Source organism: Podarcis vaucheri, assembly GCF_965113315.1.
Source record: "Podarcis vaucheri genome assembly, chromosome: 14".
Classification (NCBI taxonomy): domain Eukaryota; kingdom Metazoa; phylum Chordata; class Lepidosauria; order Squamata; family Lacertidae; genus Podarcis; species Podarcis vaucheri.
In genome coordinates, this window is record NC_138752.1 from 53,425,465 (window position 1) to 53,448,925 (window position 23,461).

The following is a 23,461-nucleotide window of genomic DNA, read 5'->3' on the forward strand; positions in this document are numbered from 1 at the left end:
TTGAAAGTGAATGGGGCTGCGTTGCAAAGATTACCAAATGCTTCTGGCAGCTGTGAGGCTAGAAGTAGCCAGTCACAGGAAGGCCGCAGTTACCCCCACCTCAAAGGTGTGTCATGTGGGTGGGGGCACCAGGGCAGTTTCCCTGGCTGCAAAATTATTAGGGGTGCAAAATTTCAAAAGGGGGGGGAAAGTAGTACAGTGGTACCTCGGGTTAAGAACTTAATTCATTCTGGAGGTCCATTCTTAACCTGAAACTGTTCTTAACCTGAAGCACCACTTTAGCTAATGGGGCCTCCCGCTGCCGCTGTGCCGCTGCCACACGATTTCTGTTCTCATTAACCCGAGGTAATATTTCTGCATTAGCGGAGTCTGTAACCTGAAGCGTATGTAACCTGAAGCATATGTAACCCGAAGTACCACTGTAATGATAAATTAAGAAGAAGAGGAGTTTGGATTTGATATCCCGCCTTTCATTCCCTTTAAGGAGTCTCAAAGCGGCTCACATTCTCCTTTCCCTTCCTCCCCCACAACAAACACTCTGTGAGGTGAGTGGGGCTGAGAGACTTCAGAGAAGTGTGACTGGCCCAAGGTCACCCAGCAGCTGCAGGTGGAGGAGCGGAGACGCGAACCCGGTTCCCCAGATTACGAGACTACCGCTCTTAACCACTACACCACAATGGCTCTCTAATTAAGAATAGAGTGCCCTCCCCCTCACAAAGAATATCTCCCAGTTTTCACACGGGCAGACTGAGGAGCAGATTTGGGCGTTGGCCAGTTGTTAGGGCACCCTCTGTATGGGCTTTAGAAAGATACCCGCTCCTGACCAATCCCCCGTCCCACTCTCAGCTGTGCTCAGTACTCATGGGGCACCGCAGATGCCACTCAGGTCTCTAAGCTATTGCCCCTTTGTTCCAGCCTATCGGCAGGTGGTGTCAAGGATATTTGCCTTGCCCCGGGCACTAGCAACCCACAATACACCACTGCCACCTCCAAGGGATGGTGGCAATGTCCGAATACTCAACTCAGCCCTGGAGGATAGGCAAAGGTATAGAGAAACAGGATAAATTTGACATGATTTGTTTTACTTATATTAATGATGTGAATGGCAATAAAACCAGGATTAGACGCCAATCAACAGATGCATCTTTATAGTGTGGATATTTTTGTTTTGCTGTATTTTGGAGAAATCAATAACGAAAATAATTGTTTTTAAAAGGAAGCAGTAGGAACCTGGTTTTGTTCCTCAGCTGATGATACTGTAGACTGTGACTTCATGTCCTGTTCCATGTCCAAAGTCATGCCAGTGAGTGACACCCAATTCTGATTCACTTTTTCAAAGTATTAAAGGGAGACAGCAGAAATGCTAAATTGTTGCTTGTGTGCAGTAAAGGGCCAAATGAGGGCCAATAAACTGCAACTCAATCCAGACAAGATGGAAGTATTGTTTCTGACTGCACAGATGAGCAGCACCTGCCCAGATTCGGATGGAACTGCAATCCCTCCAGAAGAAATAGGTTCGAAGTCGGGGTGGGTGGGCTCCTCAATCCAGTTCTGTCTACGGAATCACAGGTTGCTTCCATGGCACAGCGAACCTCATACCATCTTAGACTGATGTGCCAGCTACAACCCAACAGGTCTCAGTTTTTCATGCTCTTGTAGCCTTGAAATTAGGGTGTGGTCACATGGCCCCCGATTCAAAATATTGAGGGGGCAGGAGTCCCAAGCACCCCGTATACAAGGCGCCAGTGTACTGTAGTGTATATCGTGCCAAAGGCAGATCATTGAAAACAGAACTTCAATATTGCTTCCTGGGAACAAGCGCTACAATCATATTACATGGGTCTTTCACCAACTGCAACTACTGCTTCTGAGCTGTTTCCAGACACAGTTTTACACACTGTTAGGTGACTCTAAGAACTCAACAAACTACAGGATGTGAAAGCTGGAACCTGCATTTAACAAGGGATGTTTAATCTACTAAACCACAGCAGATCTCATTTCTCTCCAGAGTGGTATCTAAATTGGGCTTGCACTGGTGGATTGGTCCTGTTTCTACAGGAGCATTTCCACACACAGAGAGAGAGTTTTGAAAGAATGCATCTGAGTCACAGGGACCCAGATAAATCACATTACCCAGGACTGTGATGTGTGTCAATTCTAGGAAGGAGTTTTTGCAATCCTGGCCTGCACCGATTGAGTTTCCTGTCATTCAGTGGACATGATTTGATGCCATAGTGATTCTTTCTTTCCAAGCAACCCTGAGGAATTCAAGTTGCATGTGCTCTGTATGGATCCCTTAATGAAATCTCATCAGCACCCTCCCCAAACTACAGTTCCCAGAATTCCATGGGGGAAGCCAAGACTGGTAAACTGGTCTCAGACTGATACAAAATTGTAGCCTGGGCATGCTCCAATTAATCATCATTGATGATCTGGTTTTAAAGGGGGGCTTTTTAAATCTACTTTATAGTACAATAATTTTCAAGATGCCTTGCAACCAAATATATATAATATTGTTTTAAAAAATCTCCAAAACAACCTTGAAATAATAGAAGCGACAGATCGAGCAAATAGAGGCATATTAAAGGATAGACAAATTTGCTAATTTGGGTTTCCCACTTTGCCAGTCTTACATTTGCTTCGCCCCAATTCCACAGAGGGGTTTGCATGAACATTTGCACACCCTGTTGATGCCCATTTTCCTTGCAGACACACTTTTGTATGAATGTTTCACAGTGCAAGCATTTTCTTTTTGTATTGTATTTTTATGTTGTGAACCACCCTGAGTTCTACAAATGAAGGGCTGGATACAAATTTAATAAGCAAAATAAATAAACTATTGTAAATTTTGGCGAATTTGACCAGATTGAAAGCCTTTTGGGTTTTTTTCCTGAATAGAACGCATCGTTTAATGTTACTTTCACTAAGATACACATTTTTGCATGACTCTTCCACTGACAACGCACTAACAACACCCATTTTTGTGGGTGTTCTGTGGCTGGAAAACTTCAGTGCCAAATTCAGAGAAGTGTGAAGCTGTAAAGACATCTCTGTTTCAGTTTGCAAATCAGTCTGATCTGCTGGAACCATTAGTAGTTCTCTTTGGGGAAACTTCCCAGAGCAACACCCGAAGCTTTTGCACTCGCTGCCAAGGTGACTGAGACACGACCAGGCTTCACTCCTCCTTTTGGGGACCACCTCGTGGCACCATCTTCAGAACTATTGGTTTCTCCGGCACTAAAAAGGCTTGGTTGCTCATCTTAAGTGGAATCTATAGCAGGGTGAGAATCAAGAGAGCAATCAGCACATCAGTCAACCCATCTTAACATCAAGACCCCAGCAGAAGATCACAGGGGAGTTTCAATGTTTTGGTTTCCCTGGCTTAAATCAAAGCATGCAGTATGGTGCTATCTATCTGACTTGGGCAAGGGACACGGGAGGCGTTGTGGGTTAAACCACAGAGCCTAGGACTTGCCGATCAGAAGGTTGGCGGTTCGAATCCCCACGATGGGGTGAGCTCCTGTTGCTCGGTCCCTGCTCCTGCCCACCTAGCACTTCGAAAGCACGTCAAAGTGCAAGTAGATAAATAGGTATCGTTCCGGCGGGAAGGTAAACGGCGTTTCCGTGCGCTGCTCTGGTTCACCAGAAGCGGCTTAGTCATGTTGGCCACATGACCCGGAAGCTGTCTGCGGACAAACACTGGCTCCCTTGGCCTATAGAGCGAGATGAGCGATGCAACCCCAGAGTCGGTCACGACTGGACCTAATGGTCAGGGGTCCCTTTACCTTTACCTATGCCATGGTTTTCCCAGTAGTGATGTATGGAAGTGAGAGCTGGACCATAAAGAAGGCTGATCGCCGAAGAGTTGATGCTTTTGAATTATGGTGCTGGAGGAGACTCTTGAGAGTCCCATGGACTGCAAGAAGATCCAACCTATCCACTCTGAAGGAAATCAGCCCTGAGTGCTCACTGGAAGGACAGATCGTGAAGCTGAGGCTCCAATACTTTGGCCACCTCATGAGAAGAGAAGACTCCCTGGAAAAGACCCTGATGTTGGGAAAGATGGAGGGCACAAGGAGAAGGGGACGACAGAGAATGAGATGGTTGGATGGTGTTCTTGAAGCTACTAGCATGAGTTTGATCAAACTGCGGGAGGCAGTGGAGGACAGAAGTGCCTGGCGTGCCCTGGTCCATGGGGTCACGAAGAGTCGGACACGACTAAACGACTAAACAACAACAAATGCCTTGGGCACTGGCACCAGACATTGAAACTCCAAGTGTCATGCCCCTTGCCCCTTCCTTACACACACACACACACACACACACACACACAAACACACACACACACACACACACACAAACACACACCATCCAGCCTCCTCACCGGAGTTTCCTTGCAGACCCTGAAGGAAAAATGCTGCACCAGGATTGCAATGGCCACCTTCATCGTGACGAGAGCAAAGCGCATTCCCAGGCAGTTCCGGGGACCAGCTCCAAAGGGCAGATATAGGTAGGGATCCACTTGATCCTTGTTCTCTTTGCTGAACCTGGTTGCATTCACAGAGACGAGAGAAATGGAGGCTGGGTAAGGAACCAGAACAGGCAGATCTGATGCCTTGATGGGAGAGGCAAAGGAAGAAGAAGGCAGCAGCTCCGGGCTCACAACAAGGGGACATTGCTCACCACCAGCTGGTTCTCTGCTGCTCGTCCTCAGCTGCATCCACCAGCTGAATCAAGTGGGGACGATGCTGCGGAGTGTCGCACAAATGGGGGTCATGAGTGCAGTACCCACTGGTACCACCTATGGTGTCTGTGATGCAGAAGGTCCCCTCCAGAGTCTCTTTGCTTTTCCAGATTACACTGTTTGAAGAGACCCCTTTCATTATGGTCACGATGGAGCAAATCCCACTGCCCAGTGGACTGGGTAGCTGGGGGGGAGGTGTGTCGGGGGGGAGGGAGTGCAGAGCCAGCGAGACACATGGCTGCCAACGCTGCTGCCACTGATGGCAGTGGAAACATTTATTCTACATTGGCTCCCAGTACGTTTCCAAGCACAATTCAAAGTTTTGGTGCTGACCTTGAAAGCCCTAAACAGCCTCGGTCCTGTATACCAGAAGGAGCGTCTCCACCCCCATTGTTCTGCCTGGACACTAAGGTCCAGCGCCGAGGGCCTTCTTGCGGTTCCCTCCCTGCGAGAAGCCAAATTACAAGGAACCAGGCAGAGGGCCTTCTTGGTGGTGGTGCCCGCCCTGTGGAACGTCCTCCCACCAGATGTCAAAGAGAACAACAACTACCAGACTTTTAGAAGACATCTGAAGGCAGCCCTGTTTAGGGAAGCTTTTAATGTTTATGTATTACAGTGTTTTAATATTTGGTTGGAAACCGCCCAGAGTGGCTGGGGAAGCCCAGCCAGATGGGCGGGGTATAAATAATAAATTATTATTGTTGTTATTATTATTATTATTCTTGGCTTGGCAGCTCAGCCACCTTCCAGCTTTTGGCCAGGCCAAAAGGAGAAGGACGCACCACCCAAACCCAAAGGCCCAGCCAGGATTCAGCTTGCCTCCCTGTGGCTCTGGAAGGTGGCAGGACCTCAGCCAAGAGAGGGAGCCTGTTATAGGGGTGTCTGGATGCGCCCTTCTCAGAATTTTGTGCCCGGGGCCCAGGATTGCATGCCAACCCTCCCTCCCATTCTGGATAGGGGAGTGCAGTTCCTCCTTTCCTTGCCCCCACCAGATTGGGGCAGCTCATGTGGCACATGGCCACACTATTTTGGGGTCCCGCTTCTTTTCTGCCCTTGTGAACGTGGCACCCATTTAGTGGCTTGCCACCCCCTCTCAACAGCAGCCATTCTGTACCACGTCACACCTCGTGGCAGGCATTTTATGAATAGCAACCCCAGCATTTGCTCAAAATTACAGGTGTACCCACAGGCCCGAAAAAGTTGGTGGTGTCTGATTTATTTTCACCTCCAGTTGGGCATCTGCAAAACGCTGGTATCACAATTGGCATTGTGATGTTTCTATCACTTTCTAATTCTATTACAGTTTGTTTGCTATGTTTATATGCCTTAAGTCCCTGTGGGATATAAATAAATGTAACCAAATGATGATGGTGATGATGTCAGCAGCCCAGCTGAGGCTGAAATCAGAGCAGGTGATGATCTACTAGTGGTTGGGTGGATCTTTCGCTCATGTCATTCGAACATGTGGCCTTTCATCAGGTGGCGTATATTGAGAGCACAAGGTTTTTTGCAGTGGGATGGGAAGGGTTACCTCTCAGGTCTGAATTCGTCAGGTTCTGGCCAATATTCAGGGTCCCGATGAAGCGTATAGGGAGGAATGATCACATTCATGTCCTTCAGGATAGTCACCCCATTGATTTCTACATCTTTCTTGCAGGTCCTTTCAATCCGTCCTCCAAGGGGATACAGCCTTTGCGTTTCACTCAGGACCATGTCAAGATATTCCAGTTGCATGATGGCATCGTACGTGAGAGGAGCCTTTGGGGGGATTCAAGGGGGGAGATGAATTGTAACCAGTGAGACCCTAAACCAGGCTCACACAGAGACCTTCAGAAGGAAAGATCTTAGTTGAGGTGGCCTTGTTCTGAGATTTCTGTCCATGAATGTGAAAACCTCCGTGGGTTGCATTCAACAGCTGCACAGGTGGAATGCAACTTACGCAACTGATCTGTTTCTCTCTCCACTGCCCCAGTCTAACATGGCTCAGGTGCTAAGATCCTCAGGTGAGCTCCTTCTCTTCACCTCATCAACATCAGAAGCCCAGCTGGTGATGACTCAAGAGAGACAGGGCCTTTTCTGTGGCTGCTCTGAGATTGCACTATTCCCTCCCAAGAGAGGATAGACTGGCTCCCTCTCTGTCATCCCTCTGCCAGCAGGCTAAGATCTTCCAGTTCAAACAGGCCTTTGGAATCTAAGGTCCAGGTGATGCTGATCACTGGGCTGATGTCAGGGCAAAGTGGATTTTAACTGCTGGTACTAAATTGTGTTTTGGTGTATTTTCGCTTTAGTTTCTAACTGGTTCATTTTTATTACTCCTCTGTCCCTGCCCCCCAAATTAGATGAATAACTCTCCTGTAACTCCCCCACCCCACCCAAAAAACCTTCTCCATTAGGTCTGGCCTCACCTTTGCAACCCACACATTCTCACCTTGTTGGGCAGGATGGTATCTATCTCATCTTGAAGCTTCTGCTGGACATCTGGATGAGTGGCCAAGAGGTAAGCCGCATAACCCAGGGAGTTGCTGGTGGGTTCGTATCCAGCAAAGACAAAGATGAAGGACTGGGCCAGGATTTCAATGTCAGTCAAACCTGCAAACAAGCAGAAGTGAGGGAGTTCAAGTGTAAACAAGTACAGCCTGTAGTCTGGCTGGGAACATGATCCGTGCAGGTGACATGCATTGCAAGGCAATGGTTTTCTTTCCTTTCCAAACAATAGTGCCGAAATCAAAACAGTAGCTCATGCGTTTCTCTCCCTCTGGGGTTGTTTGAGGCACTCAAGAACAGGGCCAAGAAATGGCCAGGTTCCCAAGGTTACTAATAACACCTTGGCTTTTTTTAATAAAAAAACCCCACAAAACCCTATATTGTCTTCTTTTCTCTGTTGTTTTAAACAATCCAGCAGTCTCTGGGAAAACAACTTCCTGGTTCACAGGTAGAGCAGCAACACCTTGTTGATCAGTCCTTGCAGCACACACATAATAAAGGACCACGCAATGGGCAGTGGCTCCCTAAGCAGGCAGTAACTCACTCTTTGGGGGGGGGGGTTCCTAGGGAGTGCCAAGAGGCAAGGGGGTGCTGGACTATCAGATTTTGAAAAGCTGGTCTCACGGGATCAAATTCATGAGTTTTGTTGAATTACTTAAACTAAACCCTTTTAATGAGATTTGTCAATCAATGTGCAATCAATTGTTGCTGTTTTGAATTTTATTGTGTCATTGTCTTCCTTAGGGTGTTGTGCAAATCACTATTTGGATAGTAATGCTTTTGAGAGGGGAGGAAGTACTGAGAATGAGTTTGTGGAATCAAGGGGGTGGTGGCCCAGGAAAAAAAATGGGAATTACTTCTGGGAACAGTCCTGCAGGCAACTTAAATAAGGGGGGAAGTGATATTCTGAGGCCTTTACCACTGAGTGTAATGACAAGGGAGAGTAGAGCCTTTTAGGTTGTGGCTCTTTCTGTGCAAAACTTTCCCCTGCAAGGTCTGCCAAGCGCCTTCACTGACCTCTTTTTAACACCAGGAAAGGCTTCCCCCTGGCTTTTGATAGACTGAAATGATGCTTTGCTGCTACTGGTCTGCTGCCCAAGCTTCCTATGGCTCTTATGGGACCTGTTTTGTTCTGTTTTATAGTATAATGTATTTATATTTATATTTTAAATATGACTTAAGTCGCTTGGAGACGTTTGAGTTACAAGAGACTGGAAAGTCATTATCATCAACAACATACGTAGTGTTAGAAGATTGGGGGGTTGGTTTGGAATTGTGCCTGTCGGTGCAATCTTGTTTCTGGCATCCTTCTGTCTTGAGAGTGTGCTTCTGGGGATGAAGTCAAATTGCTGTATTTGCAGCACTGAAGTGACCCCTCCAGTACCCCAAGCCTGGGCAGTGTGTCTGGAGGTGCTGGGCTGCCCAGAAGACAAGAACCCCCCTCTTGGCCTTGCTGATGTCCAAAGGAAAGCAGAGCAAGACATTTGGCACCAGCCTGGCTGCAGGAGTTGCTGGAAGAAGGCGTACAAGGCACCATCCAGTCATCTTAGGGACTTAGGCACAAACCCCTGAGGAAGAGCCAGTGTGGTGTAGTGGTTAAGAGCGGTAGTCTCGTAATCTGGGGAACTGGGTTCGCGTCTCCGCTCCTCCACATGCAGCTGCTGGGTGACCATGGGCTAGTCACACTTCTCTGAAGTCTCTCAGCCCCACTCACCTCACAGAGTGTTTGTTGTGGGGGAGGAAGGGAAAGGAGAAAGTTTGAGACTCCTTCAGGTAGAGATAAAGTGGGATATGTTCTTCTTCTTCTGCTCTGGATTTGTGTAGAGTTTACTCCTCAGCCTTTTCTTCTCCCAAAGATATCCCACCAAAGTTTAGGATCAGAGTTTTCCCACTCCTAGATGGGCTGCCTTCCCAGGTGGCGGAGACCCATTTGCCCCTCACTTCCCTCTACAGCACATGCAGAAACTGTCATAGGACACACTATTGGTCTCTTCCACTCAATCTGCTGGAGCCTGTCTTCACGTGCAAGTGAAGTTCCTAGCTCATTGAGGATTTGGGCAATTTCAACTCCTCAGGAAAGACAACTTGGGAATAATAAATAATAAATTTTATTTATATCCCGCCCTCCCCAGCCGATGCCGGGCTCAGGGCGGCTAACAACAATCAAATAATCAAACAATCAAATAATCCAACATTCTAAAAACATTTCATTATAAAATTTAATTAAAATCAAATTAATGGCAACCGTTGAGCAAAATTCTGTGCAGGTTGCCAGAGGAGGGAGTCAGGCTGGGCCCTGACCAAAGACCTGGTGGAACAACTCTGTCTTGCAAGCCCTGCGGAAAGATGTCAAGTCCCACAGGGCCCTAGTCTCTTGTGACAGAGCGTTCCACCAGATTGGAGCCGCAGCCGAGAAAGCCCTGGCTCTAGTTGAGGCCAGCCTAACCTCTCTGAGGCCTGGGACCTTCAAGATGTTTTTATTTGCAGACTGTAGGTTCCTCCATGGGGCACACCAGGAGAGGCAGTCCCGTAGGTACGAGGGTCCTAGGCCGTATAGGGCTGTAAAGGTTAAAACCAGCACCTTAAACCCGATCCTGTACTCCACCGGGAGCCAGTGCAGCTGGTATAGTACCGGATGAATGTGATCTCGCAGCGAAGACCCCATAAGGAGTCTCGCCGCAGCATTCTGCACCCGCTGAAGTTTCTGGGTCAGTCTCAAGGGCAGCCCCACGTAGAGCGAGTTACAATAATCCAGTCTGGAGGTGACCGTCGCGTGGATCACAGTGGCTAGGTCAGGGCGAGAGAGATAAGGAGCCAACTGCTTAGCTTGGCGGAGATGAAAAAATGCCGCCTTTGTTATAGCTGTTACCTATCTGTGTAGGCAACATTCATTGCACTGCATTTTTCAAACTGGGATTGGCAATTTCAAGTCTTCAGGAAATACAACTTCCCTTCAGGTCAGTTAAATTGTGTGGCATTACCTTTATAGGAGTGGTTCAAGCCATTGCTCTGGTGGTCAGTCTTGGCACTTTGGGAGTCAATCATCAGCTGCAGGAAATCCACCCGGCCCTAACCAGAAAACAAATAAGCCAGTGGAGGAAATGTGCGGCAGAGAGACTCCCATGGGGGCCACTGGGCCGAGATGGTTTGAAGCCCCTGGTTTTTTAAAGGGCTAAATACAGTCATGGGAACTGGCCCCCTTTGCCCTTGAGGACATTGGCCGTGTGATCATCTCACTGTACTTAGGCACAACCAGACATACTGAGGGGGTAAAAGAGTCAAGATATTAGGCTGTTTTGTGGAGCAAAAAGCAGTGAAGCAACACAGAGAAAAGTTGACACCTAGGGGATTTTTTCAGTGAAAAATCACACCCACACACAAAATGAAAGCCCTTTTCCATGTCAAAGATATTCACCCCCCAAATTACGGCACAATTCTTACCTTTTGCCCTTCTTTCTGCCGCGTTTCCTTCATTTTTTCGAAGGACCTTGAAAAGAAGCTTAAAGCTTCTGCATTGAATAAATTCACATTCATTAATTTGAGAAGAGGAATCAAGAATGGGAACGTGGCTGCAAGAGACAGAAATCATACGGTGAACAGGAGTCAACCTTCCTGGGGCAAAGCATTAGATATGCTGATTGGTAGATAGATTTCTGTAGATAATTATTGATAAACTTTGGTTTGGTCTAAGGATCATAGCTTGCAAGCCTTAATAGAGCCTGGTCAAGCTCATTGTGAATCTCAGGGTTGCAATTTCTGTATATGTAATCCATGTATGAAGATATGTGTATTTTGTTACATTGCATGCACACTGATTACACCCTCCCAGAACTTCCCACACATGTACCTAATGGTAGGGCCAGTTCTTATAATCATCCTTGCAATATTTTAGATCCAAGTGCAGTCTAGAAAGAAATCCTATTTTGGAAAGGCCATCATGGCTCAATGGTCGACCCACATTCGGTCCTCGTGACCAGGCTGAGCTGGGAATGGCCCCTGTCAGAAACCCTGGAGGACCTAGTAGAAAAATCTGTAGAAAATTCTGTGCTTGATGGACCAGTTATTATGTTTCCATAATAACCAGGCTGCAAACTTCCACTGGGCCATCAGAAATCAGGAGCCAACTTACCTATCAAAACCAAGCGTGGATCAAAAGCGGCAAACTTGGTCATCTTCTTCATCTCCTTGACAAAAGGATCTGCAGGGTTGTTCATAGAGTCAATGTTCACACCAAACGAAGTGCTGGTGACAACATCCATGCTGTAGGCTCCAAAGACGCTGGGGAGGGAACAGAGGAGCCAAATCAGGCTCTCAGTATACTTAGGATTTTCCATAGGCCTGTTTCTGGCCACCCAATGTGATCTGGATTCGCCTCAAAGGCAGCCCACATTGTATGGTATGCTGTTTTTGACTGAGGCCTTTCCTGGCTCAAACCACTTACTCCTTCATAACCACAAATTCATTCTTTTCCACTTTCTTCTGAACGTTTTGCATCAAAACCTCCCCGTAGTGTTTGATGATGGGAAACATCTGAAATACAAATCAATGAACAGAGATGTCAACACCTAATGGCAGTTGTCCTTCCTGGCTGCAATGGAGTTCTGGAAATCCTGTGACTTGCTCATCACTCATCAAAAATGCAATCACGAAAGATGGGCTTCATTTTTTGCTTCGCTTTGGCATTTCTGTTTCGCCATGTTGAGAACTGGCTGATCTAGCTCGTAATCATACTACTTTGCAATTACAGTATATGGAGTGATATCTCCAGGAATCAACCTCCATCTCAGCTCTAATTTGCAGATGTCCATTAATTAGTCAAATTAATTTAATTAATTATCAATTAAAGTTTTCAGCTCTAGTTTAAAAAAAAAGTCAAAGAGATCCACTGGCTTGATATCTGTGGTTGTTTTTTTAAGAGTGTGAAGCTGAGAAAAAATCCAAAACATAGACTTTGCAACCTCACATTCTTAGGCATTATGCTTCAGCCACTCTGACTATCAACAGAATTGGATTATCCCCCAGTTTCAGACTGAATAGACTCAATGGTGCTTGAACTGTACGACCCATATTTACCAGTGGAAGAGCTGAATATTTTATTCTTTTCAATACATAATATATTTTTCCTTTTTTTACCTCCTTGAGCTTCCCGCTGGTGAAGGTTGGAGAGAGAATAGTGCGAATCCTCTTCCATTGTTCGTCCTTTGCCACTGAGACGGCAGACTCCAAGATCCCAACTAAACCTAAATCCTAGAGGAAACAAAGCAGTTTCGAACCATTGAGTGGCAAAGTCAGGTTTTGAACCCATGACAGATCTGGAACCAATAATATCCAACAGGGAATTGTAAACAGAATAAACATGGAGGGCAATGATGGCTGGGTGACTAAGTTCACACTTGACTTTGGGAGAGGGATTAATCTGCCCTCCCCATTACCCCACCCTGCCCCAGTTTGGCGCCAATGGAGTGACGTGTATGAACACTCCTCCTTCCATGATACTATTGTATACTTAAGAAGTGAATGCCTACCCGACGGTTGGTGAAAGTGGTGTAACACTCTTTCACGAGGACGGCTTTTATAATAGCTGGATCCAGCGTAGCTAACATAGGCTTTCGACCCTCGTAAATCCTGGATTAAGAGTAAAGAATGGTATGTTTTTGAGATCCCAAAGAGATCCAGTTGCAGATTTAGCAGTTTCCCGCCCCAGAACATTTCCTCCTTGGGATCAAGCAGTGGGATTTGGGCTAACATGAGAAATACAAGCAGGTCATAAAAGGTCACTTACCCCCAGGTCCTCCCATATTTCTGAAAGCACTCTGTATCAAAGTTCATAAACCCCTGTGGAAAGACATTTAAGAAAGTTAAGAATGGCCTTTCTGGACTGGATTTAGGCTCATTTTGAGGAGCACCTCTGATCCCAAGAGGGGGGAGCAGAAAGGGGCCTCAGGAAACCTCTTGAGCAGGGCAAGAATGTCACCAGACACTCACCTTACGATAGGACCAGATATTTCCAAAGAAAGGCAACGGTGATGGACCTGGAATGCCCAGTTTCTTGAAGACTCCATATGGCCAAAATCCATATCTGTTTATTTTGTAAAACGTGAGAGAGAGAGAGAGAGAGAGAGAGAGAGAGAGAGAGAGAGAGAGATGCAAATCTGTCAGCAGAGCATGGAAACCCAAAGGAGTCTCAAAGTGGCTAACATTCTCCTTTCCCTTCCTCCCCCACAACAAACACTCTGTGAGGTGAGTGAGGCTGAGAGACTTCAGAGAAGCGTGACTGGCCCAAGGTCACCCAGCAGCTGCAGGTGGAAGAGCAGGGAAGTGAACCCGGTTCACCAGATTACGAGTCTACTGCTCTTAACCACTACACCACACAAGTACAACTGAATAACTCAAAGTACATTGTTGAGCTGTGGCACAGAATGGGTGGGGCCACAGAGCCAGTTGCCCTGGACCCAAAATTCTTAGGGGCAATGAGAAATTTAAAATTATGTGCCCTTCCCCTTCAAACATTCTACATAATTTTTCAACATTTTACCATATTTTTCTGGCCATATGTCCTTATGTAATCCTGATCGGTGAATTACATAATACCTATTTATAGTGTGATTTCCCCTTTGAATATACGGACACTGTTGTGTTCCATAGCTTGCTTTAAGGAAATCATAATTAAGACATTCATACTTCCACCAAGGTGCAACAGACGCCTCTTTCTCTAGCCTCCTTGTCCCCATGATGTTTGTAACTCTGACAGTTGCCAGTGTGTATGTGTGCAGATAGTAATTGGATTGCTTGGTTAATTGTGTGGTTCTGACACGTTGACAGGTTAGTTTTCGTTTTCTGCTGACATAGTAGCCATTTATTGTTCTTCATAATTCTGTTTCAGCATACTGTGTGTGTGTGTGTGTGTGTGTGTGTGTGTGTGTATTCATTTTTTAATGGTTTAAACATTTACGAATGAATGGTTATGCAATGAAGGGGCTGAGTGGTAAAAAGCAAAAAATAAAAAGGCAGACATTGATGGATACTGAACAACATTATTTTATCAATTAACAAATTCGGCACACGTGAGTTTGACTAACTTTGTTGTGACATTAAGAATCTTTTTAACCAGTGGGGGTTGTTTTCCCTTTAAAATGTTTAGGGGTACTCTCATTCTGACTCAAGAAAACCACCATTTTATAGTTCAAATCGGGGGAAATAAATACAGTAAATGGACAAAAGTACAAAGATTCACACAATGTTTAGGGGAATAAGTACCCCTGCGTACCCCCAGAAAAAGCACTGTTTTTAACTGTCACTGTTTAAACTGCCAGTTGTGAAAGAGGTTTCTCAAAACTTTAATTAATCAAAACGTATCAGAGATTTACAATGAGGAAAGTCATTCTGCAATTAAAGTTGCCAGAAAACAAGGCAGGGATTTGTGGGCCCCACCTCACTAAGCTTTCAATAGGGGGTTGATGTGGGCAGAAAGCAACTGGCCTGCACAGCTCCTTCAATGAAATCACCCACCAATTTCTAGAGATCTATTTGCTGCACACCCTGCTCTGCATATATACAATAATAAACAGGCTCCAAAGTCCACCAGCTGATTTCTCCCCTGAAAATCCAGATCTTTCCTTCCCTGTTCTGTTTATCTTTAGCCAACACCCTTGTTTTTCTTTTTCTTTTTGCTGTACTTAACAAGAAACATTATTTTTATATTTGCATGTGTGAGTGTTGAGTTATATGTGAAAAGATGAAAATGTCAAGCTCAGCATCCCACCTTCCCCTCCCAACCTGAAGACACAGCTGAGATCAGAATAAAAACAGGAGAGTTCATAAGCCCTGGAGCAGAAAGAGTCCAATCGTTGCTGCTGTCCAGGGCTGTTTTTCTAGAAAAAAAGATGATGGAACTCACCAGGAACCTTCTCTTAGGTGCTCACCTGACAGGTGCCAGAACCCACCTGAGAGGTGGTGGAACTGAGTTCCTGGGAGTTCCCCTGGAAAAAAGCCCTGATGCTGTCAATATATAAAGGGAAGTGTTAGCACAGCCGCATAATACGAAATGTGACAGGTACACTTTGTCCTGCGGTCTTTGTTCTTGGGCAGAATAAACAGCCACTAGTCTGCTTTAAAAGTCGTTCAGGGTGGGGGGGATGCTAGTTGCCCTCACAAATTGTTTGCGTCCATTTCCCACAAAGTGCCGTCTCCCAAATTATGTGATACCACTTTTGGTACATTGGTACCCTTCACTTCTTTTCAATCTCTGGCTATCAATATTCTTGCTGCCGTTAATAAGTAATCAATCATATGTTCATATAATAGCCCTAGAGTTGTCGCGGCTGAATATACCTAACAATGCTATTTCGGGTTGAGGGCGGGGTTCCCAAAAATATTTTATTAATAAATCAAAGATAAAGAGCAAAAAGAAATACTGTCACAGGAAGCTGAAAGCAGCATAAGGCTGAGAATTGTTGTTGAACCTGTTGTTCCAAAACAGCACACACAAAATAATCCCTGCCCTGTGATTCCTGAATTGCAGAGGGTTAGAGTAGATGACCCCTGGGGATTCATTCCAGCTTTAAAATTCTGTGACCCCCAACTTAGTAAAAAATCTTCTTTACTTATATGGTTCTTTATGTTGATTGATATAGCAAGTTGAAGTAAGTAGGTGTTAACCTTCAGGGGGTGTTGTTTTTCCAAATCATCTCTTCAGGAATTTAGCTGTCAAGTCAGGCAGAGAGATCTGCTTCAACTGTCTCCCCTCTTGAGAATTATCACTGGATACAGAATCGTAGAATCCTAGATCATCCATGGCAGATGGCCATCCAACCTCTGCTTAAAAACCTCCACGGAAGGAGAGTCCACCACCTCGCATGGGAGCCTGTTCCAACGTTGAACAGCTCTTACAAACTCTAGATACCATCCCCATATAGATCTATCCATGTAGCAGAAGCAAATATTCTTTTTTAAAACATTAACTATGGGATATAATTACCAGTAAATCAGAAATGAGAACCAAACACGCACATGCTGAGACTTCCGGAGGCGGCGCGAAACAAGTAATGGCGGTCCTCTTCGCGCTGCGAAGAGGGGCTCCGCAGGAAAGGGTCGTTCGCTGCGGCAAAGCGACGACCCATTAAGAAAAACCACGAGCAGAGTGAGCTCGTGGCCGTGGGATCCGGCGGGCACCTAGAGCGACCCCCAAAACGAAGAAGGGACCCCGTAAGGGGCTCCGGAAGCGCGGAGGGGAAGCGGTGCTGTGGATTCATCGCTCTTTCTGCGGGAGTGAAGCCGCGCGGCTGTTACGGATGAGCGCCGACCTTTCTTCCTTTTACATTGGATTACAAACCAACTACTCGTGAGTAAGATTCACCTGAAATTGGATTACAAAATTTATGAATTTGGCTGAAAGCGGGAGACGAGAAAAAGGAAGTCCGTCTCCCGATGGTGCTTAGTGATCAAAGGCAAAGGATTTGACAAGCTGGAAGCAGCACAGAAGGGCTTTAAAACAAGAGAAATCATACGCTTAGAGAAACTGGAAACTGAAAGGCAAGTTACTCTTATTTCTTTGGGATTGGTTCTATTTTTCTTCATGGGGACTTTCTCCTCTGCTGAACTTACTAAAAAATTTTAAAGACTATAAAAACCCAAGCCCCGGACTTGCAGCGGGACAAAAGGCTGTTTTGCAGATACTTTTACAAATCTGAAATGGATATTTAGAGGCATCACTGTTGGATACAATTTAACAACTGTACTTTGCACCTTTTAAGAGACTTGTGGTAACATTGTGAGAGCTCTGCTTGAGGGAAAAGGTCTTCTCCAAAGACTATTGTTAATTTACTTAATTGCAGGAACTTTAATGGCGACTGAAACTTTGTTTCTTCCTCCCTGAACTGTAACATTACTCCCTCTAGTGGAGTTTGGGACTTACAATTTCCTGAGAACCAACTTTGCTTTGTCTCTCTGTGGTTTGGTTGTTTACTCCAAGGCCTGCCTTTCTCATGAAATTTTTGACAGCCTGACCTTGAATCCAAAGACAGGTGGGGAATGAGCGACAGAGTAAAAACAAGAGCTGCGTCGAAGGCAGGGAAAGGCAAATTGGCACAAACAACCCTATTTTCTCAGGGACGTAGATCTTCAGTCCCTGCTGTTTTACAGACTGCACCCTCGCCAACAATTCCAGCTGAAGAAGCTGAACAATTAACAGGTGAGGATATGGCATCTGGAGGATCTAACACTTTGTTAGAGGAAATGCTACAACAATTCGCAATTTTGAATAAAAAAGTGGATGACCAAACTGCAAAAATTGATTTAGCCACATCCTCAATTACCAAACTTTCAGAACAGGTGGCTAAGCACTCACAAGAGATTGGAAATCTAAACGACGTAACATCCGAAAATCGAAAATTGGCGGAGGCTGCGAACCAAAAAGCAGAGGCCGCAGCAAAAGGAGTGGAGGAACTGAAAGGAGAGGTAAGGCCGCTCCACAAACATATTACTGACCAGCAGGCTTACCTGTCTTTGGTGGAACTGCGAAATAGGGAAAATAATTTGAGATTACGCTCTATCCCAGAGATTGAGAAAGAGGACTTGATAGGCTTCCTAACAGCAGAATTTTCTAAATTCTGGGGTGTAAATGAAGATACAGATTTTAAAATAACAACTGCATTTAGATTGGGAAGAGCCGCCGGGAAAGACAGGCCTAGAGACTGTTTGATCATTCTAAGGACTAAACAGGAGAGAGACAAGCTACTTGACCTACATTTTAACAAAGCACTTGTGATACAGGACAGAAGAGCACAAATCTACAAGGACATCCCTAAGCAACTACTGGACCTCAGATCTAACTATACTGATCTAGTGGGACTTTTGAGAGGCAACGGAATACCATACAGGTGGGAGTTCCCACAAGGCCTTTACTTTAAATACAAAGGAAAGAAGATAAAAATCAAAACGAAAGAAGACAGCCAGAAGTTCCTACACGACCACGGAGAAGACTTGCAGAAAGGAGCAGTAGCTATTTGGCCACCACCAGAGTTTGGAAAAGAGCCACCACCTTCGGATTCGGACAAAAAAGAAGACACCCAATAAAGAGTAACAACAGATTGATACAGGATGTCTCTGCAGCTGTATAGCTGGAATATTAATGGCGTGAATTCCCCGGAAAAACGCAAAAGGATCTTCCACATTTTAAAGAAAGAAAATTTGGATATAATCTGTCTGCAAGAAACCCATGTGACCAGGTTACACAAGAAGGTGTTAATAAATAAAAGATTAGGCCAAGAATTTATTTCATCAGACAGAGTTAAAAAGAGAGGCGTGGTGATTTACGCCAAGGAGAATCTTTCACCAAAATTCTTGTTTAAAGATGAACAAGGAAGAATCCTGGCTATTGAAATATCGACCCAAGGAGAGAAAATTTTGATATTAGGAATCTACGCACCAAATGAGGGGAAATCAGAATTTTACAAGAAGCTGCATGAGACATTACTGGACTATCTGGATTATTCTAACATCATTATGATGGGAGATATGAATGGGGTTGTCTCTACCCTTATGGATAAGTCACAGAACCAGAATTTGACCAAAGATGGAAGATTACCAAAAACCTTCTTTGAATTAACTGACAATATGGATTTAATTGATTTATGGAGGACGAGAAACCCCCTAGGTAAAGAAGGAACCTTCTTTTCTGAGGCCCATCTGTCATGGACAAGAATCGACCAAATTTGGACAACTAGAGGGCTGGCACCTAAGACTACAAAAATAGAAATCTGCCCAAAGACATGCTCCGACCACAACGCTCTGAAAATGGAAATGAGATTTACTACTGCCGATTCCTTCAGATGGAAAATGAATGACAACCTGTTAAGAGATCAAGAGACTGTAAAGAAGGCCCAAAAAGCTTTAAAGGACTACTTTGAAATCAACTTGAATACCTCGGTGGAAAAAAGAATAATCTGGGACGCGAGTAAAGCTGTTATGAGAGGGTTCCTGATACAACAGAATACGATCAAGAAAAAGTTCTGGAATGGTAAAAAGGACAAGATATTGGAGAAGATAAGAGATGGTGAGAAAAAATTAAGATTAAACCCAAAATCAAAGGAGATTTTAAGAGAAATCAAATTCCACCAGTCACAATATGCGAAACTGATCAATCAAGAAGTGGAATGGAAGATTAAACAAATGAAACAAAGATCTTTTGAGTCGGCGAATAAATGTGGGAAACTGCTAGCTTGGCAGTTGAAAAAGAGACAAAAATTAAATTATGTTACCAATCTAGAAGTTGAAGGAAAGAACATTCAGAAACCGGGAGAAATTAGAAAGTGTTTCCAGAAATATTTTAAAAAACTGTATACACAAGGATCCGAGGATGCAACTGAGATAGAACAATTCTTGAAAGAAAATGGCCTTCCAGAATTATCTCAAGAGAAGAGATCAATCTTGAACTGCAAAATAACACAACAGGAAATTGAGGATGCCATTCAGAATATGCAGCTAGGCAAATCTCCAGGCCCTGATGGACTTACCTCCAAATATTATAGGACCTTAAAAGACTACTTGATACAACCATTAATGGAGGTTTGCAACCAGATTATGGGGGGAGGGAGGGCACCAGATACGTGGAAAGAAGCATTCATCACACTGATACCTAAAGTGGAAACTGAAAAGACTCAACTTAAGAACTACCGCCCCATCTCACTCCTAAATGTGGATTACAAAATATTTGCGGATGTTTTGGCTAATAGATTTTAAAAAGTACTAAATGAAGTAATCCATAAGGACCAAGCAGGCTTTCTCCCAGGTAGACATTTGTTTGATAACACCAGGAATATTATCGATATTTTGGAACTTTTACAAACAAATATTAACACCAAAGCAGTGTTAATTTTTATCGATGCGGAGAAGGCCTTTGACAACATTTCTTGGAAATTTATGAAGAAAAACTTGGAAGGGATGGGAGTGGGAAGGGGGTTTGAGAATGGAATAGAGGCAATCTATTCAGAACAAAAAGCTAAGTTGATAGTGAACAATGTGGTGACAGAAGAACTTCATATTGAAAAAGGAACACGCCAGGGGTGCCCCCTATCCCCTCTGTTGTTTATTTCAGTCCTGGAGGTTTTGCTGAATATGATAAGGGAGGATCGGCAGGTACAAGGAATACGGGTCGGAGCGAAACAATATAAACTGAAAGCATTTGCAGATGACTTGGTTTTAACATTACAGGAGCCAGAACCTAGTACAAAAAGAGTTTTGGAATTGATTCAGAAATTTGGTCGGGTGGCGGGTTTTAAGTTGAACAAACAAAAAACCAAGGTGTTAGGGAAAAACTTGACGGTTACTGAAACAGAGGGGTTTCAGAAGGAAACAGAACTAAACATTGTTAAAAAAGTGAAATACCTGGGGGTCAATCTGTCCTCTAAGAATTTGAATCTATTTAAAGATAACTATGAAAAATGTTGGTCAGAAGTTAAAAAAGATTTAGAAATTTGGTCAAGATTGAAATTATCCTTGTTAGGCCGAATTGCAGCTATAAAAATGAACGTTTTGCCAAAAATGTTGTTTTTGTTTCAAGCCTTGCAGGTCGTGGACAGAGTGGAATGCTTTGGAAAGTGGCAGAGGGATATCTCTAGGTTTGTCTGGCAGGGCAAAAAGCCCCGAATAAAGTTCAAAATATTAACTGATGCAAAGGAGAGAGGGGGGTTTGCCCTGCCGGACTTAAGGTTATATTATGAAGCTGCGGCCTTCTGCTGGATGAAAGATTGGATCTTATTGGAAAACACTGATGTCCTTGATCTGGAAGGCTTCAACAATTCGTTAGGTTGGCATGCGTACTTGTGGTATGACAAGGGGAAAACACATGGAATGTTCAAAAACCATATTGTCAGGAAAGCAATATATATGGTTTGGAAAAAATACAAAGACTTATTGGAAAGTAAAACTCCGAGGTGGATTTCACCAATAGAGGCCAAAGCTCGGAAAACATCCAATATGGAGGCATATTGGCCGAAATATTGGGAAATAATAGAAAATATTGGAGGTAATTGGAGGTTGCAGAGCTTTGAAAAATTAAAGGATAAGGTGCAAAATTGGCTACATTATGCCCAAATTAATGAGGTTTTTAAGCTAGATAAAAAAATAGGATTCCAGGTGGAAAAATCGAAACTTGAGACAGAGTTGTTAGAACCAAAGACCAAGGTATTATCGAGAATGTACAACTTGCTGCTTAAATGGAACACTCAGGATGAGACAGTTAAGTCAGCCATGATAAAATGGGCTCAAGACATTGGTTACAACATTATGTCTGAGGACTGGGAAAGGTTATGGACCACCGGTGTGAAATTTACGGCATGTAATGCCTTGAAAGAAAACATTATGAAAATGGTATACAGGTGGTACATGACCCCAGTCAAGCTTGCTAAGATATACCATTTGTCTGACAAATGGTATATCAGGAGGCTGAAGGGACATTCTTTCACCTCTGGTGGACTTGTCCAAGATTGAAGGCCTTTTGGGAAATGATCTATAACGAGTTAAAAAAGGTGTTTAAGTACACCTTCCCCAAGAAACCAGAGGCCTTCCTTCTGGGCATTGTCGGCCAGAAGGTGTTAAAAAAGGATAGAATCTTTTTTATGTATGCTACAACAGCAGCAAGAATTCTTATCGCTAAGCATTGGAAGACCCAAGATTTGCCCACACTGGAGGATTGGCAGACGCAATTGATGAACTATATGGAATTGGCCGAGATGACTGCAAGGATCCGAGACTTGGGAGAAGAGGCAATGGAGGAGGACTGGAAAAAATTTAAAGACTATTTGCAAAAGTATTATAAGTTGTATGAAACATAAGATGCCGTATGATTTGGAACGCTAGCCCCAGCAATGAAATTTAATTATTTATGAAATTGATAACATTCATGAAAGAATCAAAGTTTAAACGGGTAAAAAAGATATTATGTTATATCTTTAGAGTAATTGGAGAATAAGAGATTTAAACTTAAATTGCAACTGAAAATATAAAGAAACATACGAAATAAGGGTATAATTTGCTGATAACTTTATTATCAAGAATGCATTATGTGGGAGATGTGGGGAAGTCCAATGGAAATTTGAAGTGAGTTGTCGAAATGGTTATGATTTTCTGTTCTTTTTTCTCTCTTTTTTCTTCTGTTCTGTCTTTCCTTTTGTTTTCTTTGTAATTTGGAAAAAATGTAATAAAAATTATTATAAAAAAAAACAAACACGCACATGCTGAGTTCTATTCATATTGGGTTCCAACCATTGCTGGTCTTCCTGAGAGCAGACTCATTGAAATTAATAGACGTGACTAACTTTGATCTATTAATTCCAGAGGGTCTACTCTGACTGAAAGTTGGTTGGATACAACACAGAGAGCCCAACAACAGAGTAATTACATTCTGGGTAGCAAAGAGCTGGGTAGCAAAAGCTCATCCCACCTCCCGCCCTCCGTAAGGACTATAGTATTCAATCAGATTGCTATAACGTTCTTTACATGGCTGTGTCCATGAAAGCAGTTTAGAAAATTCCATCAGCCCAATGATAGCCAGAAGTGTTTTGTTGATGGCCAACTGATCAATCCACATGAGGCCAACCCTACATCAGTCTCCAGAGTTGTCACCTTCTTCCCTAGTTTTAAGCTTTAAAGGCCTCACAGTCCTGGGCTAGATAGAGTGGGTCAGGAATTGGCTGCTTCTGCCCAACAACTTTGTCCTGTGTCTCCATTCCTTCACTCTCTCCCTCTGCTGTTGAGGGACCACTTCTAGGTGAGTGCCAAAGACAGTTTTGTTTCAGATTTATAAGATAAGGCTTTTCAATATGCTGTGCTTCTGGAGCTGCTTCTACAACCCAACCATATGCAAACCTCCTTGCAAGTAAATATCCTTGCAGTTCAGAGGCTGCCATCTCCTATGGCTTTCAGAAGAAGAAGCAGATTTAAAACGCCCCCATTTCTTTTTCACAATTAGAAAACAGCCAGAGAAACGGTATGAGAATGATACATACAGCATGAAAAGGCCCAGGAAGGCAATGAGAAGGAACCATGTCTCAGTGGAGAAGCTTGGAAGGAGATCCATCTTGTTAGCCCTTGATGACTCTCTGGCTTTGAATGTGGATTTCTGCCCTCTTTATACTTGTTCAGGGCTGGAGCTCAAAGAGCAAATACAAAAATTTCGCAATAGCTTTTGCTATCCATTCGCCTTTGCTCTGATGACTGTCAGATTGACTCAGTCCA

The 23,461-nt window shown here is 44.1% G+C and overlaps 1 protein-coding gene across 1 annotated transcript; it reads right to left on the reverse strand.

The window, feature by feature from the left end:
• Window positions 1-2,875: 2,875 nt before the first annotated feature.
• On the reverse strand, window positions 2,876-23,389 carry LOC309519031 (cytochrome P450 3A9-like). Its single transcript, XM_082199788.1, has 13 exons — window positions 23,233-23,389; window positions 13,214-13,307; window positions 13,011-13,063; window positions 12,754-12,853; window positions 12,362-12,475; window positions 11,670-11,758; window positions 11,358-11,506; window positions 10,670-10,797; window positions 10,210-10,297; window positions 7,173-7,333; window positions 6,276-6,502; window positions 4,385-4,547; window positions 2,876-3,271 (listed from the first exon to the last, which is right to left on the reverse strand). The coding sequence occupies exons 1-13, from the start codon at window positions 23,301-23,303 to the stop codon at window positions 3,176-3,178; spliced, it is 1,533 nt and encodes a 510-aa protein (XP_082055914.1). The 5' UTR covers window positions 23,304-23,389; the 3' UTR covers window positions 2,876-3,175.
• Window positions 23,390-23,461: the final 72 nt, after the last annotated feature.